This window comes from Mytilus californianus, unplaced genomic scaffold (assembly GCF_021869535.1).
Source record: "Mytilus californianus isolate M0D057914Y unplaced genomic scaffold, xbMytCali1.0.p SCAF_105, whole genome shotgun sequence".
Taxonomy (NCBI): Eukaryota; Metazoa; Mollusca; class Bivalvia; order Mytilida; family Mytilidae; genus Mytilus; species Mytilus californianus.
Genome location: NW_026262588.1, coordinates 1 through 22,857, shown reverse-complemented (window position 1 = coordinate 22,857; position 22,857 = coordinate 1). Strand labels below are relative to the sequence as shown.

At 33.0% G+C, this 22,857-nt stretch overlaps 1 protein-coding gene and 1 long non-coding RNA gene across 2 annotated transcripts; both read left to right on the top strand.

The window, feature by feature from the left end:
• Positions 1–12,743: 12,743 nt before the first annotated feature.
• Positions 12,744–14,747, top strand: LOC127719221 (piggyBac transposable element-derived protein 5-like). Its single transcript, XM_052225239.1, has 2 exons — positions 12,744–13,250; positions 14,325–14,747. The coding sequence occupies exons 1-2, from the start codon at positions 12,768–12,770 to the stop codon at positions 14,745–14,747; spliced, it is 906 nt and encodes a 301-aa protein (XP_052081199.1). The 5' UTR covers positions 12,744–12,767.
• Positions 14,748–15,280: 533 nt separating this feature from the next.
• On the top strand, positions 15,281–16,642 carry LOC127719219 (uncharacterized). The gene is made up of 3 exons (XR_007990196.1): positions 15,281–15,438; positions 15,811–15,997; positions 16,566–16,642. It is a non-coding gene; the product is annotated as an uncharacterized LOC127719219 (long non-coding RNA).
• The last annotated feature ends 6,215 nt before the right edge of the window (positions 16,643–22,857 follow it).

Below are 22,857 nucleotides of genomic sequence, written 5' to 3'. Positions count from 1 at the left end.
CCCCCCCCCCCCCCCCCATAAAAATCAAATGGTAGCTCCTTAACAGAAACATAAGATTTCAAACTTCCACAAAATGCACTTCTTTAAAACTGAGTTTTACTGTGTGTCTATAGATATAGGAAGATGTGGTATGATTGCCAATGAGACGTTTGCTTATTCTACATTGTCTAGAGAAACTAGGGGAGGGTTGAGTTCTCACATAACATGTTTTACCATGCCACATTATTGCACCTATCCCAAGTCAGGAACCTCTAGCCTTTGTTTGTCTTGTGTGTTTTTTTTATGATTTTGGTTTATTTGTATGTATCGGAGTTTAGGGTGGTGTCCATTTCGCTGAACTAGTGTACAAAATAATTCAGGGGTCTGGCCGGGTCAGCTAAAGCTCACCTCCGTCTGCCGGATTTACTTGCTATGTTAAAGACCCATTAGTGGCCTTTGACACATTCCTTGTATCCATTCTCCATTTTACGTTTTTAAAAATCAAACTAAAATAACCATGATTTTTAAATTTTCATTTGTTATGCCCTTCACTTAGGGGCATTATGTTTTTCTGTCTGTGTGTCCGTTCGTTCGTCCGTTTGTCCGTCTGTCCCGCTTCATATTAAAATTTTTGGTTAAAGTTTTTGGTCAAGTCAGTTTTGATGAAGTTGAAGTCAAATCAACTTGAAACTTAGTACACATGTTCCCTATGATATGATCTTTCTAATTGTAATGCCAAATTAGAGTTTTGACTCCAATTTCACGGTCCACTGAACATAGAAAATGATAGTGCGGGTGGGGCATCCGTGTACTACAGACACATTCTTGTTTTGTAATTAGTTCGTAAAACCAAATATTTCACACAACACATAGATTATTATTGATATCGATAACAATAGGAATACATATGTATATACATAATATAGTATAGTCTGTCTATAAAGATCCTATGTTAAAAGTTTTAACCATGAATATTATAACCGAGTTTTTTATTTCCATTTTTCACAATTTTTCTCTACAAATCACATTTTACCCCAAACTTACAATCTTTTTAAATACTAATAACTATAGGACTTCTTAAGATATAAAACATCAGATAGTTTTATCTATTTAGATCCCAATTCGAAAGTTTTAACCATCAATAACCGAGATTTTTTCATTTCCAGTTTTCCGGGTTTGTCTGTCTTAAAACATATATTCAACCAAAATTACCCAAATATTAATATTGATAACTAAAGGATTTCACAAAATAAACATAAAATAGTATATTCTTTTTTCTATTAGATCGAATTTCAAAAATATTAATCATTAATAACGAAGATTTTCTACGTTTCCAGTTTTCAGCGTTTTTTTCACTAAAAATCACTCATTTCACATCAAAATTACTTCAGTATGAATAATAATAACTAGAGGACTACATAATACTCTGTTAAGATATGGTTTCCTGTCTTCAACAGGCTAAAATGTTCCTATACGTCAGTGCTTACAGGCGCATATCAAATCAACAGAGAAATGTTCCTATACGTCAGTGCTTACCGGCGCATATCAAATCCACTGAGAAATGTTCCTATACTTCAGTGCTTACAGGAGCCACTGAGAAATTATTCTATTACATACCATGCGAAAAAGCAAATAGAACATTGTCATAAAGAAAGGAAAATTAATAAAAGGCAAATGAAAATAGTCCCTCAGTAGTTTATCGATAGTGACAGGTTCTACTTATTATATCAATCCAGGTTTACAATCTGTTAAAATTACACACGAATATTTTTTTTATGTATTAAGACAAAGTATAAATTCAGATGGATAATTTGTATTATTGTTTAAAAACATATACAACTTTTAATTCTCTTCAACAAATACAGACGATCTATATAAACGATTTAAATGTGCATACAAATCATATATCTCATGAAGATAAGGGCCTAAATTTGGTCTAAAATATCAAGTTCATTATTTCAAGAGTTGTGATAAAGTGAAATAATTAAATTTTGAATCTAACACGTCTTCTCAATCTGATTGGCTGAATTGTTTTGTCTGTCAGCTCATATACATAATTTTGTCATGTGACCGTGACGTCATCAACGTTTTTTCATATTTTACTCCTTAAAAATAAATTATAATTAAATTATATACAATTATGGCCCGTAGAAAAGGTGAATATCCAAAATTGTCAACACGAGAAGGTTATTTCACTGAGGGCAAAGCCCGAAGTGAAATAATTTTTAAGGGTTAACAATTTTGAATATTCATCGCTTCTAAGGGGCCACAATTGTTTTATTATACCGAACTAACAGTGGAAGAGCCTTTTGAATCATTGGAAAAGTACTTACCTTTCTTTAGTAACATACACAAGTTGACGTTTGAAAATACATTTGTGTTTTAGAATTTCTCGTATGTACAAGAAAGGTAGAATCTTTTTGTAAAATATTGATGGCCCTGAAAAGGACCGTTTATAAGAGATATCATCGGCACTAGATGCATGTCCAAAGCCTTATTTCCTCGTCTCTCGATGGGCTTCCTGTAACTTAAACGTTGCCATTTTGTTTATTTACGTCTGTGACGTCATTTTCATGGGAGATAACTCGTGTACAAATCAAGAAACTCAAAAGGTTATTCGCCGGTGAATAATAGGGTTATTCACCGCTGGTGTACACTTTTAGGGTTATTCGTCCTTGCAATTAAATGAAAATTAACTGAATTATTCCATTTCACGTGATAACGTGTTACCCAATATAATTGTTTGTAATATATGTAAGGTATAATAATGAGTAATATTTTTTCTGTCATTAAGGAATTACTGTAATATTTTTTCTGTCTATGAAGAAATAACATAAAAAATGTGGTGCATACTGGATAACCCGCGTAGCGTGTTATTTTAAAGTGTGCACCACATTTTTTGTGTTATTTCGAATAGACAGAAAAAATATTACAGTAATTCCTTAATGACAGAAAAAATATTACTCATTATTATACCTTACATATATTACAAACAATTATATTGGGATAATTTAAAGCCGGAGTAAATCATGAAAAAACGTTGATGACGTCACGGACACATGACAGAAGTATGTCTAACGTTGTGTACGATGTTCCTACAACACGACGTTACACCAAAAATGGAACGTCAAAGAGTGTTTTCTGAATTTTTGACGTCGATTAATCAAAATTGTTAGTTTCATTCGTTTTTTTTTATATGTTATGGGTTGATTCTGTCTCTGTTATTTTTGTGATGTATTTTTACCATGAACTACCTCAAGTTGTAGAAATCGATTAATAATGTTTACCCTTAATTCCCCTTAAAATGCTGTATTGTCGTAAATAATGTAGGAAGGCAAAATGGGACGGAATTATTTTAAAATACACAGTTTTCCATAAATAAATTAAAACATAATTTTAGAAGCACAAAACTTTAATCACAGGCTGCTTAAATTTTATGGTGCATATCATATGTCATTGTAAATTTTCCATATCTTGATTCAATCCCAATACAAATATATCCGACACTCACCAGGTAAATCATTTTTTTACCCTTGATTATGAATTGTACTTTCCTTGACACACAATTTGTCGAAATACAGCCCTTCAATTATTTGAACCCCAGCTTCAAAATTATTTCCCAAATCATCTATTGTTTCTTGCTTAAGTTTTCTAACGTCTGGTGTACTTTTAAAATTTTAGAAATCTTCTCCTGGATCGTCCGTAAAAATGGGTAATACAATCCCGGGTTGTATTATTTCAATGAAACTGTTTTCGTCGATGTTTGCAAGTAGTCTTCATGCACAAGTTTATTTTGACGAAAAGGTCTGGCTTCGCTAGTACATGAATTAGTTTCAGTGACAGTTATAACACGAGTAGCAGGACAAGTCGCGAACTAAAACTTTTCGAGTACTTGTACTTTTAATTTGGTGAATGTATCTTACTGAAGGGGCGACTTTAAATGATCTATATCTATTTCAGGGTACTTCCGCAACATAACGAAAAATTCACCTTTAACATATAGAGAACTGTCTTGGTGTCTCCAAATTGTCTTTGCAAAAGTTGTACATATCATTCGCATTCTGAATCAAACATTTGCCTCTAGCAACAATAAATCACTAAAAGCTAAAAATGGTTATAAAATATCAACATTAATCTGTGTCGAAACTATGTTCCGAGTTTGTCAATATGCACTATTCTTTTTTCATCAGCCTTCAATGTCTTTTTCCAAATTTCACCACACGATTTGTTTTTATTATCAGGAACATTTAATTGAAACAAATTTAGCACATGCAACGTCGGAAATAAGCGTTTTTCGGATTTTTCGACGTTTTTACCCGTTTGGACAAAATGACTACCGTTTTGTAATGTTTCGTAGCATTTTATTCCTTTCAGACCCAAACACGTAGTTAATAAAAAAACAAATCTAGGCATTGTGTACTCTTTGTGTATCTAACTTTTGTTTTTATAAATTATGAATAACTTATTGAAATATCAGGTAAACAAAACGCATTAATTGCTTTGACAAATGAAATATCAGCTTGGACAAAATGACTACCGCTTGAAAAACGACTGTAAAGAGAAGATTTTATAGAATCTACAATATTTGAACTCACGAACAATGAGGCAAATATTTGTACTATTGGTAGATGTTATTATTATCTTACCATTTTTAGACATTTTCTGCTATATCTACTTATAAAATACACTTTCAGTCGTTGAGTCAACGAAAAACGTCGTTGGACATTTTTCTTATTCCAGCTTAATATGCAGACGCCGAGTCAAATGAAATTTGACAAAATAATGACTTAATTGTCACAAATAACCGACACATGTCGTTGTTCTCGCCAAGTTTCAGGAAGATCAGAGAATAAGAAATAAGATCACTATACATAAGAGTTAAATAGCTTTGTTGTTTTAATCCTCAAATATACTAGATATTACTAAGCATATGACCAAGAGCTATAAGAACATTGTTGAAAACATATACTGAATTTGTTTTTATAGTGGTTAGTGTTTGCTAACATTTTTTTTTGTTTTGCGGTGGAAATGTCGAAGATTCTTTTTTAAATCCTATGGGTTGTAGGAACAGCGTGCGTAACGTTTCTATGAGCTGATAGACAAAACACCGACAGCCAATCAGAAGACGCGTTACATCCAAAATTGAATTATTTCGATATAACTTCAAAAATGTGGTGCACACTTTTAAATAACATGCTATGCAGGTGTTATAATAGAAAAAAGAGTGTGTTTTTTGCTCCTGTCCAAAGTCTCGAAACTGTAGCCTTTGTAAAGATCTTGTTTGTTTCTTTTTAAAATTTTTATTCATTTATATGTTGTGGCGCTCATTTTGCTGAACTAGTGTTCATTATTGTATAGGGGCCAGCTAAAGCCAGGCTCCGGGTGCGTGATTTTCCAATTGGTGGCCTTGGGCTGTTTTCTGCTCTTTGATCTGGTTGTTGTCTCTTTGACACATTCCCCGTTTCAATTCTCAATTGGCTATTTCAGAATCTAAAGGACCAAGGGTAATTTTATTGTTCGTACATCAAAATGAAAATAACGTCACGTCATTGGTTGAATTTTCATTGTTAATGAGTCATTAATCATTGACGTTTTCAACCAATCGAGACATTTTGATGTACACTTTTGAAAATATTACCCAGAATGCATTTATTTTAGATTCTGAAACGGTGAATTATATTGCTTAGTTCATAATTTATGCAAAGTCGCAATAGGAATTGATCATTTTCAAAATAATATCTCCAGTTATTACCGAATTTTAGTATAATTTATTTATATTGTAATTAAACTTTATTTCCATTGTAGGCAGCATGCAAACAAATGAACGCGCTCTTATTTTATCCAACCTATAGTTGGGAAACTAGAGAGTTAAAACGGTACATCGATTTCAAACAGGTACGTATAATTTAATTTTGGATGTAACACGTCTTCTGATTGACTGAAAGTGTTTTGTCTATCAGCTTATAGACATAATTTTGTCATGTGATCGTGACGTCACCAACGTTTTTTTTTACCAAATTTACTCCTTAAAAATGGAATTTAGATTAAATTATAAGGAATGACTGTAATGTTTTTTCTGTCTATTCGAAATAACCTATAAAATGTGGTGCACACTTTTGAATAACTAGCTAGGCGGTTATTCAGTGTGCACCACATTTTTTAGGTTAATTTTTCATAGACAGAAAAATGTTACAGTCATTCCTTAAATAACAAAACAAACCGTTGTAAATTACGAATTTACGTGTATGTATCACACAGTTAGCAGTGGGTAAGTATTGACAAATATAATATCTAGGCCATAAAAAAATGTATGGGTCAGTTTTTACCATTCTGGTCAATTCTGCCGGGTCTGTTTTTATCATTCGGGTTATTCTTTTTTTTTTCCGTTCTTTTTGCAGATGAAAAAAAGGGTTGCTCTGGTTTCTTTAGACAATTTTCAATGATGCTTTTTAAAATTGTCTAATAATCTCTTAAAAGTGTTTCAACATTGCTCAATTATCATTCCTTGTCAATTTCGCACGCCTTTGTGACCAGATAGAAGCCTGTATCACTGCTCTTTTCAAGTTTCAAGCACTTTTAGAATGGTCATTCTGCAGTGTAGTCTTGAAATAATTTGTGTTTCCTAAGTACGCAATCTTAATTCCCGTGCGACTGAAGGGAGGGTGACCAACTTATTAGATTATAATTTTTTCAATTATTTTGTTCAGTATAAGATCAAACTTTTTCACCCGTTCCCTCAACATGCCAGAGGAAACCAATCGATCCGTGTCTTATAGGTGTCACGGTAGTATTTCCTGGCCCATAAGTGATAATGATAGCCTTTTTAGAATGTTCACCACTTTCTAACACTGCCAAAATTCACAGTTAACTGAAGTGCTTTCATTTTACTATTCAGAAATGAATTTGAATATGTATCATGACCGTTTACTTTTTTTGCTATCTTTAAGAACCTAAGGCCACTAGTGCTTTTAGGTCTTTTATCGTGCAGTGAATACAAAATTTAAATTTTTTAAAAAAGATTCATTTGCATCTGTATGTAAAATTATTTCATATTTTTCTACACCTGATTCATCCCTCAGTTTGGGAAAGTATGTTCAGTTGAAACTGTATTTTTGTCCAATCATAATGTTCAGATACATTGACTTAAGTAGGGTACACAAAAGAGCAACCTAAATTCTGGAATGCAAATACTACCGTGCTACCTTAACCAAGACATTTCAAACTTGAAATCAGTCATGACACCTATGATGCATAGCCTTCTTACTATGTAACATATAACAATAAAGAATACTAGTCTGCATTTATTTCTTACAAAAAAAAAGAAAGATTACAGCCCTACCCCAGCTGGCAGATTTTCACTTTTTAGCTCACCGGGGCCCGAAGGGCCCCATGTGAGCTTATGTCATCACTTGGCGTCCGTCGTCTGTCGTCGTTGTCTGTTGTCGTCTGCCGTCGTATGTCGTCGTCGTCTGTCGTCGTAAACTATTTCAAAAATCTTCTCCTCTGAAACTACTGGGCCAATTACCTTCAAACTTTAACTAAATGTTCCTTAGGGTATCTAGTTTATAAATTGTATCCGAAGTTTTGATCCATCGACAAACATGGCCGCCATGGCTAAAAATAGAACATATGGGTCAAATGCAGTTTTTGGCTTATATCTCAAAAACGTAAATCTTTTAGAGCAAATGTGACATGGGGTAAAATTGTTTAATTGATCAAGATCTATCGGCCCTGAAATTATCAGACGAATCGAACAACCCATTGTTGGGTTGCTGCCACCGAATTGGTAGTTTTAAAAAAAATTGCAGTTTTTTGTCATTATTTTGAATATTACTATAGATATATGTAAACTGTAAGCAGCAATAATGTTCAGCAAAGTAAGATCTACAAAAAAGTTAATATGACCAAAATTGTCAATTGACCCCTTAAGGAGTTTTTGCCCTTTAAAGACAATTTTACACAATTTGTTCATCAAGTTTGCTAACATTTAAAAATCTTCTCCTCTGAAACTGCTGGGCCAAATACCTTCAATCTTCATCTAAATGTTCCTTAGGATATCTAGTTTATAAATTGTATCCGAAGTTTTAAGCCATCGACAAACATGGCCGCCATGGCTAAAAATAGAACATAGAGGTCAAATGCAGTTTTTGGCTTATATCTCCAAAACTAAAGCTTTTAGAGCAAATCTGACATGGGTAAAATTGTTCATTTGGTCAACATCTATCAGCCCTGAAATTTTCAGACAAACCAAACAACCCATTGTTGGTTGCTGCCACTAAGTTGGTAGTTTTGAGGAAATTTTACAGTTTTTTGTTATTATCTTGAACATTATTATAGATAGATATAAACTGTAAACAGCAATAATGTTCAGCAAAGGAAGATCTACAGAAAAGTTAAATGACCAAATGTGTCAATTGACCCCTAAAGGAGTTATTGCCCTTTAAAGACAATTTTACGAAATGTGTTCATCAAGTTTGCTAACATTTAAAAATCTTCTCTTCTGAAACTATTGTGCCTAATACTTCTTAACTTTGAATGAATGTTCCTTTAGGAATCTAGTTTATGAATTGTATCCGAAATTTTGATCCATTAACAAACATGGCCGCCATGGCTAAAAATAGAACATAGGGGTGAAATGCAGTTTTTGGCTTATATCTCAGAAACTAAAGCATTTAGAGCAAATCTGACATGAGGTTAAAATGTTTAAAAGGTCAAGATCTATCAGCCCTGAAATTTTCAGACACACCGAACAACCCATTGTTGGGTTGCTGCCACTAAATTGGTTGTTTTAAGGAAATTTTGCAGTTTTTTGTTATTATCTTGAATATTATTGAAGATAAAGATAAACTGTAAACAGCAAAAATGTTTAGCAAAGTAAGATCTACAAAAAAGTTTATATGACCAAAATTTTCAATTGACCCCTTAAGGAGTTATTGCCCTTTAAGGACAATTTTACACAAGTTATTTTATGTTTTTTAACTTTAAAAATCTTCTCAAACGAATCTAGTATAAATTTTGTATTTCATTTCCTTGTATGTCAAGAAACATAGACACTATGGCTAAAATGGAACATATGGGTAAAAAGCAAAAATAATCATTGATGAAAGATTTAAGCAAAAAAGATAACAGATGAGCGATTCAGGCTCTTGAGAGCCTCTTGTTTATCATCTTACCATTTTTACTTAAGGAGTGAACAAAATCCAGATATATGATGTTTCAAATCAACAGAGAAGTCATACATGGTGATTTAGGAGGAATCATTGGATTGCCAACTCTATTTATAGTTAATCTGACTGAAAGAAACAGTTTAAGCACCAAATCATGAAAAATGATATTAAAATCCATTCCACATTTTACAGCATGCCTTACATTACTTTAAGCATTTCCAGATTATGAAGGCAACACAACAAGATTCTTTAGATGGCATTTAACTATTATTCTAAAATCTTTTTTACAAAACATGTACTAGAATATATAGATCTCTAAGTTGACTGTTTGTCTATTTCTCATGTATGCATTAAGTTAAATTAGGTCCCCTTACATAATCATTTTACCTTTATTGTGCTTTTCATTGTCAGAAATCAAAACAATTAATGACATTTGCATGGAAATTCGAAAATGAATAAACTATTTAATCTTGCTGATAAACAATCATAATTACATTCTTTGTCAAAAAAAATGTCTTGTTAGTGTAAAGAAACCCCTATTGCTATCTCTATTTCAGCCAAATATGAGGGCTAATTAATAAATGAATAAGTAAGGACCCCTTAACCACTTGCTGGTTCCAAAAAAGCTCATACTGGTGTCATGTTACCACAGAACTACAAATTAAACCTAAAGAAAACTAGTAAAGCTGTACTTATGTGGAAAAAAATAAGAAATTATACAAGTTATTTATTTCGGTGAAAATAATAGGATGTACAGGCAAATAAAATATGTCACGTCTCAAATTCCAGTGGTTGCACATGTGTCAGACACTGTGAAAAGTTAAAGCGAGCATTTATAATTAAAAATGTATTGCAAGTTACATAAAAATAATGAAGTTCTACTTTCTAGGTAAATTTTTACTTTATTACCCACAGATCAAGCAAAATTTGCTGAATCAGCAATTTTCACTCCCAGGGGTGGAATTTAAGGGCTGTTTTTATCATAGTTGCCCTTAATCAACTTTTTATTGATAAACTTACAAATTGCATAGGTAAAAAAAAATCCTTCATTGATTTAGTGTAAACATGTATATACCCCTTAACCAAGTAATGTAAGGCATGCTGTAAAATGTGGAATGGACTTTAATATCATTTTTCATGATTTGGTGCTTAAACTGTTTCTTTCAGTCAACTATAAATAGAGTTGGCAATCCAATAATTCCTCCTAAATAACCATGTTTGACTTCTCTGTTGATTTGAAACATCATATATTAGGATTTTGTTCTCTCCTTAAGTAAAAATGGTAAGATGATAAAAAAGTGAAAATCTGCCAGCTGGGGTAGGGGTGTAATCTTTCATTTTTTTTTTGTAAGAAATAAGTGCAGACTAGTATTCTTTATTGTAATATGTTACATAGTAAGAAGGCTATGCATCATAGGTGTCATGACTGATTTCAAGTTTGAAATGTCCAGATTATGAAGGCAACACAACAAGATTCTTTAGATCTTTTTAAATTGCCTCCCCTGTATAAACTTGCGGACTGAATTTTCTACACATTTTACCTCTGAGCCGACAGTCTGAATATATATATCTTCTAGTAAATATATATATATATATAGGATGGGACATGGGATTGTAACTTAATGTTCAGATTGATACATACATTAAAAAAATGTAATAAATTAAGTTTTACTAGAAATTCATCGCAAGACTATATTGTACTTAGTGGTACTACATCTAACAAAAATTGAAACTTTATAAAACAGCAAATAATCAACTGCATGTAATTAATCGACTTTTTCTATAATTCTTTTGTTTTAAGGTAGATCATCGGTATATATTTCCTCAGATAGAATTTTCTTAAACTTTGCCAAAATGAAGATTTTACTATGCTTTTTTTTTTTAAATATAATAAAAAGTATGGGTCACCGTGCTATTTTTCAAGCTATGAGTCGTTCAAAATGGCCCAAATTTGCTTAGATTGTTCTTGAAAAAACACATTTGTATGCATTAAAGAAATCTATGAGATAGAGAAGATAGGTTTTATAATATGCTTTCAGAAAATAAAAAAGAAAAAATTGTGTCACCGAACTTGTTTTCTTGCTACAAGTAAAAAAATTAAGATTTCCCCATCAGTCCAGTATAATTTTTTTTACTAAAAGAGTTATCTCCCCTTAAATGGCTCAGTTAAAATAATTGATTCTAAAAAACACAATCATTTGGTTTTTGTTTAAACATTTGAATAATGCAATAAATCACTATTTTTTCTTTATATAAATAAATAGTTTAACCAATAAATTGCAAATCTGTCTCCAAATTTGCAGATTTAGGCAAAAAAACTAGACCGACTGTGTACTGCGATTGTATAATCCAAGATGGCGGTATACCATGGATCTACCTTAATAGACTTACTAAGTATTTAAACATTTTGTCGCTAAATTTGGCTTCTTGTCGCTAAATTTTTCTTCTTGTCGCTAATTTATTCTTCCTGTCGCTTCTTGACGCTTTTATGTCGCTTATTGTTGTTAATTAGTGAAACCGACTTTAACCCTTTCCTCCATAATGACGCCTTTTGACGCCTCCCCCTTTACTCCATAATGACGCCTTTTGACGCCTCTGTTAACAACCTCAGTTGAAACGCTTTGTCCTCGAGTAATCCGTGTCAAAATTTATCAAATTTGTATCCAAAATAAGAAGTATAAACTTGTGAATAACTGGTATAAATTTTCTTGATGAAATAATTTTTTGTCAACGTGAATTATAATTTTAAACTTGTTGTTGTTTTCTTTTTTTTAACGCCGTCGCCATTTTGTCCAACTTTTTGTTGACAACTTTTCAAAGCAGCTGAAATTGCATTAATTACGATTTTTGTCATGAGTTATTGATTACAACTGTTGATTGAATGCCTTATCTTCATTTTGTACGATACAGTTTCGAGTTAAATGACTTTTGGTAAGATTTTTAAAATTTTTAAAATGATGGAAGATCAAGTCGATGTCATTTCCCAGTTTAGAGCAGAAGAAAATTGCAATAAAATACTTTGCATTACACAATTGTGTTTAAAATAGCATTTGCAATATCAGAAATTCGATTAAGTATTGAAAGATATGCAGTCGATGCCATACCACTCTTTTTCCCCGACACATTTTGAACAAGAAGGTGATACCGTGTAAAATGTAAACATGTGAATTCTTTGGGGAATCCCTTTTCCGACTTCCGGCGATTACGCATCAACGAGTCATAAAGTGGGCGGGAACACATAACTTTTATTAACCAGAAAAAAACATTTCATTGCAATGTTTTAAAGAAATATTTCAAGAAAAAGGAATGATTTTTAAACCTCAATCATTTTCTTAATAAATTGAACGTAAATAACTAGTTTTTCAACTTTTTCTGATCGAACTTCTAAACCCCGCCCACGGCTCGGAATTCATAATATAGTACCGTACTTGCAGTGCTGTTTTCTCGTAAAAAAGACGATACCCTTTTATCCTCGTACTTTATTTTAATAAATACATCTATACAGTATTCCGTGAACTTCTATGTTCATGAAATATCATTTTGCAAAAAAAAAATAAACAGCTTTTACATTTGTGTACTTGGAAATTCATTTTGGATAATAAAACATGGCCGACTGAAGAAATGGAGATTTTCCTTTCTTCCCAATCTTCGCAATTTTTGGGGTTCGGGTTATCAGATTTGCAGGACGAAAATGACAGTCCAGGTTCAGTTAGCCCTCCTAGTTCAGTGAGAACATCAGATTTATCATTTGATGAAGAATCTGAAGTAGCTTCAGACCTTTCTGACAGAAACCCTGATTCTGATATTGAGGAAGACGATGATGAATTGCCGGACAGTGATGGTGAGTTTGAATCACAGCTGAGTGAAATTCCGAGCAGCCAACTCACTAGTGTATCTGATGATGACTTTTGGTCTGAACAGTTGGAGGATATTGAAATACCAGATTTCAATGAAGTGACAGGTCCTGTGCACATGTTGCCATTGAACGCACAAGCTGTTGATTTTTTTCAGTTGTTTTTTGAAGAACGATTTTTTCAACACCTATCAGAGCAAACAAACTTGTATGCTGAACAGACTTCAGAAAATGACCAGCATTGGGAAGAGGTAAACAAAATGTTATCATAAATATTGAGATTGGTGTATGTTTCATGTCTTATAAATGAAACTGTCCTCCATCAATCTCAACTTTTTCTTTAAAATCTTCTATGGACCTTGGAAAAAGAGATGGGGAGTAATGAAGATGTCTATTTTAAAGACAGAAAGAGGGTTGGAGGGTTATGTTGATAATGTTTGAGGGAAGTGCTGGTTTTATAAGGGGTAAAATAATGTACACATATCCAAAACACGGGCTGATCCAGCCATTTATAAAAGGGGGGGGGTCCAACTATATGTCCCTATTCAAATGCATTGATCGTAAAAAAAAAAAAGGAGTTACAAACCCCCCCTTGCGGATTCGCCACTGCAAATGCCTAACAGAATTTGTTAAAATCTTGCATAATCTTGCTATCAAAAATGTACTTCTGCGCTTTTCATAGGCAGATCAAGGGGTGGGCCCGGGCTCTCCCTTTTGTGGGAAAAAATTGGTTGATTAATAGGGAATCACTGAAGCATGACCCCCTTAGGTCAGTCAGTGGGCCCCCACCCCTTATGAAAAGCCACCCCTTATGAAAAGTATTGGATCCGCCACTGCTTTCAATTTCATTTCTTCATCCGAATTTATTTTTTTTCCGTAATGAGTTTATTTTTTTTTAACTTTTATATGGCAAAGATATATATCCTACAATGTAAATGCACACCATTGTACACATTCACTACATGTTCTCTATCTCTTCTCTGTATTATTTGATTATGCTCATAGATTTTCATCCAAACAACGCAACTATGTACCTCCTTTTCATTTTTTGTTCTACCTATGCAAGTCATTGTATTCAACATGTTTAATGCCTGGGATTGGGCTGCATATTGATACATGTATTTAAGTCCCAAGTTTGGCACATCATCTTTTGAGCTTGGCTTACAGGACTTTCAGTTTTGAAATTTATTTATATTGAATACCAGGACAAACAAAGTTTATTTCAAATATTAAATACATAATAACTGGATTATTGAACGCACTCAATACCTAAATGCCACAGCTCTTTCTTGCAATAAACCTGAGTATTAATTCTAATTTAACAGGTTACTACTGATGAAATCAAAGCATTCATTGGAATCAACATATTGATGGGGGTGATGCAGTTGGCATCATACAGACTGTACTGGAGTTCAGATCCATTCTTAGGAAACACTGGTATAAGAAGTGTGATGACAGAAAACAGATTCTCAAAACTATATCAGTATATTCATGTCAATAACAATCAAACAGCAGTACCAAGGGACACTGAAGGTTTCGACAAACTACATAAAGTTAGACCAATCATCAACATGGTAGATCATACTTCCAAATACCATTACAAACCAAAACAGAATCAAACAGTGGATGAAGCAATGGTGAAATACAAGGGAAGATTTTCAATTAAACAGTACATGCCAGGTAATTTTATTATTTGTACACAATTGAATACAATCCTAATTCTTCTTTTACATTGGAAGTCTAAGTAAAATTGAGAATGGGGAATGTGTCAAAGAGACAACAACCCGACCTAAGAGCAGAAAAAAATGTTTTTCTATCTGGTTGCATTTCATTCCTTTATTTTCGACTTTTGAGTTTGAATATCCCTGTGGTATCTTTCCCCTCTCTTTCACTTGTAAATATATTGTCATTTGATTTTATTTCTTCTAATTTCAATATAAACAAACTATTGACATTCTAAGATGACTGTCGCCTTTTTCATTTGAAACATCTGCAAAATCATATTTTAGTTAGATCTCTCAACATTCTTGAAAACAAATATCAATTTTTGGCCTTTATAGCTGAATATGCGGTATAGTTTTGCTCATTGTTGAAGGCAGAACGGTGACCTATAGTTGTTAACATGTATGTCATTTGGTCCAAGGTGGAGAGTTGTCTCATTGGCAATTATACCACATCTTCTTATTTTAACATATTTTCTTTAGAGACCTGAAAAAAAAAGAAATAGAATGTGAAATGATGATTTTTTTTGTCAGGGAAACCAATCAAAAGAGGTATGAAAGTTTGGATGCGGGCTGATTCAACATCTGGATACTGTCATCAATTCAATGTATACATGGGCAAGGACGATCCAAACAAAGGGCCTAAACTAAGGGAAAAAGTGGTGAAACTGCTATGCAAGGACCTCAAATGGAAAGGACACCATATATATATGGATAGGTAATTTCTTAATTACATTAAAATAGGAAAAACAATAATGAATCTAAAGTGTATATTAATTACACCTTGAAATATGCAAATTAACAGAATACTGACCATGAGTATTGTTCTGATGCCTACAATGAGATGTTGTGAATATTCGTCAAATGTCAAAAACAATTAATAAAATATGAAAAAACCTAGATAGTAAATAAACAAGGAGATAAACATGGGCTTAAAAAAAATACAAGCAAAATTATGAATAGAACAGGGATTTGGGATAGAGGTTTTAAAACAAATTTTTAATCTCTTGTGTTATAGTTGATCGACCTGATTTTTGGAAAAGATAATTCATAGAAACAAAAAATATACTTTTTTCATATTTATTTTCAGATACTTTACATCAGTACCATTGTTTAGATGTTTAGAAAGAAATGGCATTTATGGATGTGGTACAATAAAATGCACAGCAGTTGGTCTTCCAGAAGACATAACAGATCCCCCCAGGATGGCGCGAGGGGAGAGTATTGCCCGCCAGAATGGCAATCTGGTAGCAACTGTGTGGCAAGATAAGAAAAAAGTAAGTAAACAGAAAATAATATGTAGAAAAAATGAAAGGATATGGAGTAAATGTACATGGGACAAAATCGCACACAATACATTGAAAACATAGAAAATTATCATTGAACAGGTCTTTTATTCCTGTTCTTCATCTTGACAGTTGATGTAGGGTCTTTTAACAATGAACCAATCATTCATACCCTACAACAAGGTCAAGACGGCCCCTAGCGTGGACTTAAGCGGTACTATTGATGTAAATGTTTTAGTGACATATGAGGAAAATTTATCAATAAAATGATTTAAATAAAATAAGAATTCATTTAAATCTAACTTATTTTACAGATCATAGTAATGGGTTTTTAGTTTCATATCTATTTGTGAAATAGGAAAATGAACCTAAAAAAAACCTTTTTGACAGATAAGATTAAAAAAATGACATATTTATTTACAGGATTTGTTGCTTAAAGTTAAAGGTCTTGTTGTCATTTAAAAATGAAGAACAGCAATTAAGAATTGTTTTCCAGTTACTTGGTCTGTTATTGTACTTTATTGATGCTATTCTGAACAATTAACAAACTTCTTTTCAGGTGCATTTCCTGTCAACCAACTCTAATCCAACAGGTGAAGGCTCCACCTTTAGAAGACTGAAAAATGGCACTAGGATTGAAATAAACAGTTTCCCCCCTGTTGAAGGTTATCACAATTACATGGGAGGTGTAGACAGAAACAATCAGCTCCGTGCTAAAACACCTGTAGGCAGACCAGCAAAGAAATGGTGGAAATATTTGTTTTTTTACATTATTAACTTATGCATTACTAATGCGTTCATTGTTATGAATGAATCTGTTGGTTATCAACCAAGAAAGAAGCGCTATTCCTTGTTGGATTTTCGCATCGACATTGCCAAGCAACTGATTGGGAATTTCACCAAAAGGAACAGGAGAATCGTTAATCAACAACCTAACAATAACCATGTTAGTGTTCGTTTGAACAGGACAAAAAGAAGATGCAAATGGTGCACCAAGCAGGGAGAAAAGAAACGAAAAGAAACTGTATATGGCTGCTCGAACTGTAACATTCATTTATGCAGAGAATCCTGCTTTGAACACTATCATCAGCAACATGGACTGCCATTTGCCATTTGACTTTGAGCATTAAAATATTGGATTACAAAACAAATTTATATTGAATTCATTTATTCTATTGTGCTATTTCATGGCAGTCAAATTTAATTGGTGGAGTAAGCCAGAGTGCCAAAAGAGAACCACCAGAAATACTGACAATCCTAGTCAATTAAGATTGGAGTCGAGCGCACCTGCCTCCTGCCTGATTTAAACTCACAACCTCAGTGTTGATAAGCTAGTGTTACAGATGTTCAACTACTTAGACCACTAAGCCACTGTTGCCCTTTTTTTTTTTGTAGAAGCTTATTTTTTAAAGACATCATTTGGTTGCAAGAAGTAAAGTTTTTCCAGTGAATGAAATGATACATTTTTTTGAAAATGGTTTTTTTTATGGACTGTTGTTCAATTTGCATATTATAAAGAAAATTTCCTTTGGTTGCTCTGGATGGAAACTGTTGCTAGGGAAACATATTATGATAAAACATCCCTTTATGTTTCCTATTTACATAATATAAGAGTCAACAAACATGAATTTTTCTAATTTTTTTTTTAATTTCATCACAATTTACTTTGTTGCTAGGGAAATAAATCTGTTGCTATGGAAAAAAATTGGGACGTTTTCACATAAAAAAAGGGTAAACATTCAGCTTATTCATAGACAGTCAAACATATCATGGTTTCCATAAGATGTAACTGCTGTTACAAGTGGCTACCCTAATTTTAGCGTATTTTCGTATTTATATCTATAAAATTGTTACCATGGCAACAAAATATATGAAAAAAAATTACCAGAAAATAAAGTTCTTATTTTGATATATAACTGACCAAAATTATATATATTTAACTGGTCTATTAAAGGCACAGTCAATATTTCATTAAAGTAAGCTTATTTTCAACATTTTATTGAAAAATCCTATGCGAAACAGGTATGTAAAAAAAAAAAAATTCATGGAGGAAAGGGTTAAGAGATAGATGGGGTCGAAATTTTAAACATTTACTCACTTTTTTTTTTGACATTTTTATCCTTTGGAAAGAAATTCCTAATGTTTTTGTTTCAAAAGATAAACACACGCGGATCCTTGTAAAAACATTAGGAAAATCTTCTTTATGACATAAGTATGCTCTAAATTTGTATAACAATTTTTTGGAAATAATTATTTTTTATCAAAGATTCATAATTTTAGAAAGAAAAAAAACGGCATTTTTTGCTGTACATGTATATTTATCTTATTTAAAAACATTTCATTCGTAACTTTTTCATAAAAATGGTACAAATTATCTTCATACGTAATCAAACCTAATGTCATTTAAAAAAAGAGGGGTCCATGAACTCGGTTTCAAGCTAAAACAGTCTACATGATAAAAACCAGTCCAAAAATGCACCTTTTCCCAATAAGTCACTGTTTGACGTAGCAAAAATAAAACTTTACGTTAGCAACGTCATTACCTCCCCTGTAACTGTATCGTATGCCCTTATTAAGTTCTCCCAACATTATTTTTCTTGTGCTACTGTAGTGCCAAAATTCAAATGATTGATTCGTTCTGATTTTTAATAAACAGTCAGATCCTAGCTATGCCTGCCCTTCAAATTTTAATTTTTTTAAATTGTCTACACACATGACATTGGTATATGTGTACCACAAGTTTGCAGCAAATCTAATTTGCATATTTATCAATTTCATGTTTGCTGCAAGCTTGCCGCAACCTTCATTTGCATGGTAAAATGTTTGTGGCAAGTTTGCAGCAAATGTTTGCTGCAAATGTTTGCCACAAGGCTTTTTTTCGGTAAGGGTACCCGTAGTCAGAACCAAGATAAACTGGCCATCCTCTGTTTGATACTTCGCCACTTGTGTAGATAAGAGCGAAACAACATCAGGGGTCCAGTTTAGAACCAAGACACACGCGTTACATTCGTCACAACTCGGCCGATTCCGTACCTCCATCTTACATAGATAGATGGAGAGAAGCGCAGTCACACGAGGTTTGTCGATTGAAGCTAAAACCTTTCGTTAATTTGTATAACTCAGACTTGTTTAGGTCAAGTGGTCTGTCGTTCAAATTTTAAAGAAACATTGCTAAATTCAGCAACTTAAGTCATTTACTTGACATTCTAAATGTTTATGAGTATGTTATTTTTAAACTGCTTTGGGGAGAAGCAGCTAATACCAATTTTAACGTCTTTGGTTTTACCCGGCCGGGGTTCGAACCCACAACCTTCCGCACATTGTAAAACAAAAGAGATATTAATAACACTTTTTGTCGGTCAGTTCAATACATTGGAAACGTAAATCGACGACTGTGAAAACCGTCCGGTCAACTTTTTATGCTCAAACCACAATTTTTTTAAAAAATTTATTTTTAGATTTTCATTAATATGAGTTTTATGAGTATCTTAAAGCCTTAAGGTCTCCAAATATAAAAAAAATGATCATGCAGATAACAAAAAAGTTTATATGATCATTTATATCTCGTCTGGTCATCATCCGGTCAATCGTCCTGTCATTAGTGTTATCCAAATTATAGAAATTTGGTTTTGGTGCATAGAATTATGTATTTTGTAAAGTTATTAACAAAAAGGAAACTTGGTGACTAATACTGAGCATGACCTGTTTAAAGAACAGTGCAGTTAAGAAAAGGGTGAAACAGCGCAAATGCTAAAACGTTACAATAAGTTTTGCATTTTGTAAAGTAACTTGAATGTTCTGTGGTATATTTAAGTAGTTTTATTGTATTTTGTGAAATTCTGTGGTATATTTTGGGTGCTCTGTGGTATTCTGTGGTGTTGTGTGGTAAAAAGACGCTCCAAATGAATAACCTCTGATGCACCTGTTTTATAATTATACTTGGACCTTGATGTGCTGGTTAACAATTTTGATCGCAGTCATCAAAGAAATGCGAAATTTTACTTTGTACAATATTTGCAATATATTTCATATATTAGATTTTTTTCTAAATAAAGATAAATAGAGAATATCATATGGCTTTTTCAATATCACATCCGTTTCAACCCGAGACACCAATATAATCCCAAGAGCTCTGCTCGAGGGATTATATTGGTTTAGGGTTGATACGGTGTGTGATATTGAAAAAGCCATATCATATACACTTTATTATATACATGTACCTCACGTAAATGTTTTTTATGTGACATGACGTCATACATATAAGGGGATTTGAAATGACGTCATACAGTTAGAGGTTTGACATGACGTCATACAGGTTAGGGGTTTGATAAAGCCTTTGCAACAGTGACTGCAATCGATGACGTGACGTCATGCAGATTAAAGGTGTGATAAAGCCTTTGCAACCGTGCTGATATCGATATCATCACGGGTGGCTGATACAGCACGCTTGCCAATGACTGTATTACACATACAATTTATCTGTATTTACTACTAAGTATATAATAAACCAAAATATTGTGAGGTAATATTTGGTTTGGTTATAATCAACTTGATACCGTACCAAAAGAAACACAATCAAAGTCTGGTTTATTTTGTTTTATTTTTCATGGTGAAGCGTTTTTATTTTCGGATGATGGAAAATAAAACTATTTTTATCCGAAATTTGCTATAATCTCAACCAAGTTATTTTGCTCACCTGTTGAAAAATCGGCACCCTACTAAAAAGGAGGTTATATACATGTATGCTTACTCTTCAGGAGCATTAGAGTTCACTCCAGGTGTTATTGATGAAGTTCGTGTTGCTCAGTCTTTAGTCTTTTAGGGAGCTGCCATTTGATTTTTAGGGGGGGGGGGGTGGGGGGGGGGGGGGGGGCTAGGATGAAAAATTTTGCCCTGCATTTTTTTTTTGGTTGTAATCTCTGTTCTGCCTTTTTATTTTTCACTTTATTCGGTCCTGCCTTTTTTTTTTTTTTAGTTTATCCTGACTTTTTTTAACATAAATTGTCATCCTACCTTTTTTTTTGCAAAGTGTCTCATCCTGCCTTTTTTTTTTTACTCAAAACTCCTGTCCTGCCTATTTTTTTCAAATTTCATCCTAGCCCCCCATAAAAATGGTAGCTCCCTTATGCTGTGTTTTGTAAACTGGTTTGTCTATTAGTCGTTTATGTTTTAAGGATGTTCGCTCCTCTTGTTTTTGAAATTTTGCCACATTTTCGAAATCCTCTGGTTTTATCCATGTTTTGCCATTAAATAATTTTGTCCACTAACCCCTACTTTTCTTTTCATAATTTGATTTCATATAGTTTTAAAAGCAATATTTAAAAAATCTTATAAAATCCTTGTTATTTTTTTATAGTTTTTAAAAGAGAATAGCGGACAATGTTAAAAGTATGAAAAATCTAGAGAGAATCATTTCCCGCCAAATTTGGCTTATATCTAAAAAACAAGCTGTTGTATTGTGGTATACCATTGTCTGTTCATCTCATCTGTCTGTCCATCCGTCCGTCCGTCCGTCAATAGCTCAAAAACGCTTTATACCAATTTTCATGAAACTTTGGCAAATTGTTTATAATCTATTGACGTAAGCTTTCTTTTGATTCCGATAAAATTTAGATTTTCCGTTTCCGAATTTTGGAGTATTATTGGGACTTTAATCATAAAAAGTGGTGATTTTCCATTCCTCGAAAAATAACTAAAAAACGCTTTAAGCATTTTTTCATTAAACTTACTTACTTAGATGACTTGATTATGTATATTGAATTAAGCGCCCTCTTGTTTTTTGTTTTAATAAAATTCTGATATGACGTTGAAAACTGTCCATTTTTCACACTTAAGACGGTTAAAGAATTTCATTTGTTCATAAATCGAGGCCACCAACTTAGTTGAACATGGGTAGCCTTGTATTATACCAAATTATACATGTTTTGTGACAATGGTACATTTTTGCATTGATTCATCACGGATTATCCCGTGTCGTAAGTCATTCAGTCAATGAGTACCACTGTGTTTTCAAAGATGAACAAAAAGGGTGACGGTTACCAAGTATTGATATAGGCGCCCTCCATAAGTTGTGCTGGTGGAGTACTCATTTAGCTTAGCTGCTACTGGAACACTTTTGGAAAGCTTAATGGATAAAATCTATCAAATTACAATGATTCCATGTGTAACTATATAAGCTCCACGCTGATTAGGGAGCTACCATTTAACTTCAAGAGGGGTTATGTTTTTTTGTCTGAGTCAGAATTTTTTTCACTCAAAGCCCGAACATTTTTTTTTTTTAGTTTTTCGACGCTCTCAAACAAATCATTTTTTTTCAAAATTTAACACTATAAGGTATGGGGGAAAATCTGGAATCAGAAAATATTTTTTTTGTCATCTGCTTGACCATAATATTGTTAATTGGGGATCAGAATATTTTTTTTATGAAAAAAACCGTAACCCTCCCCCCCCCCCCCCCCCCCCTCCTTGAAGTTAAATGGTCGTTCCTTAACTTCTTCAAGCTTCCTGGATGATGCATACATTTCTTTAATTACAGATATCTACCCCGTTTTACTGGACATCTGGACATAAAGACAACTACCAGTGGACTTGGGGTGTTGACCCGTTTAAGAACCCATTTCATGCCCCCAATTGGGACAAAGGACAACCTGACGGCCCTAATAAAGGAGAATGCATAGCAGTCAAAAAAGAAGGTCAAATGATGTACGACCAACCGTGTGAAAATAAATACAGCTATATCTGCAAGTCACTAACATAAGCTTACGGATTCAGACTATGTTATTAGAATACAATGTACTTTTGATTGGAATCAATAGATATTATTATAATATTATTTCTTTATATTCTTAAGG

Bases quoted from the DNA above. Each gene is read 5' to 3' on its own strand.
- LOC127719221 (XM_052225239.1), top strand. From the start codon at position 12,768: ATGGAGATTTTCCTTTCTTCCCAATCTTCGCAATTTTTGGGGTTCGGG. The intron at 13,251-14,324 runs GTAAACAAAATG...CTAATTTAACAG, and splicing joins ATGACCAGCATTGGGAAGAG to GTTACTACTGATGAAATCAA.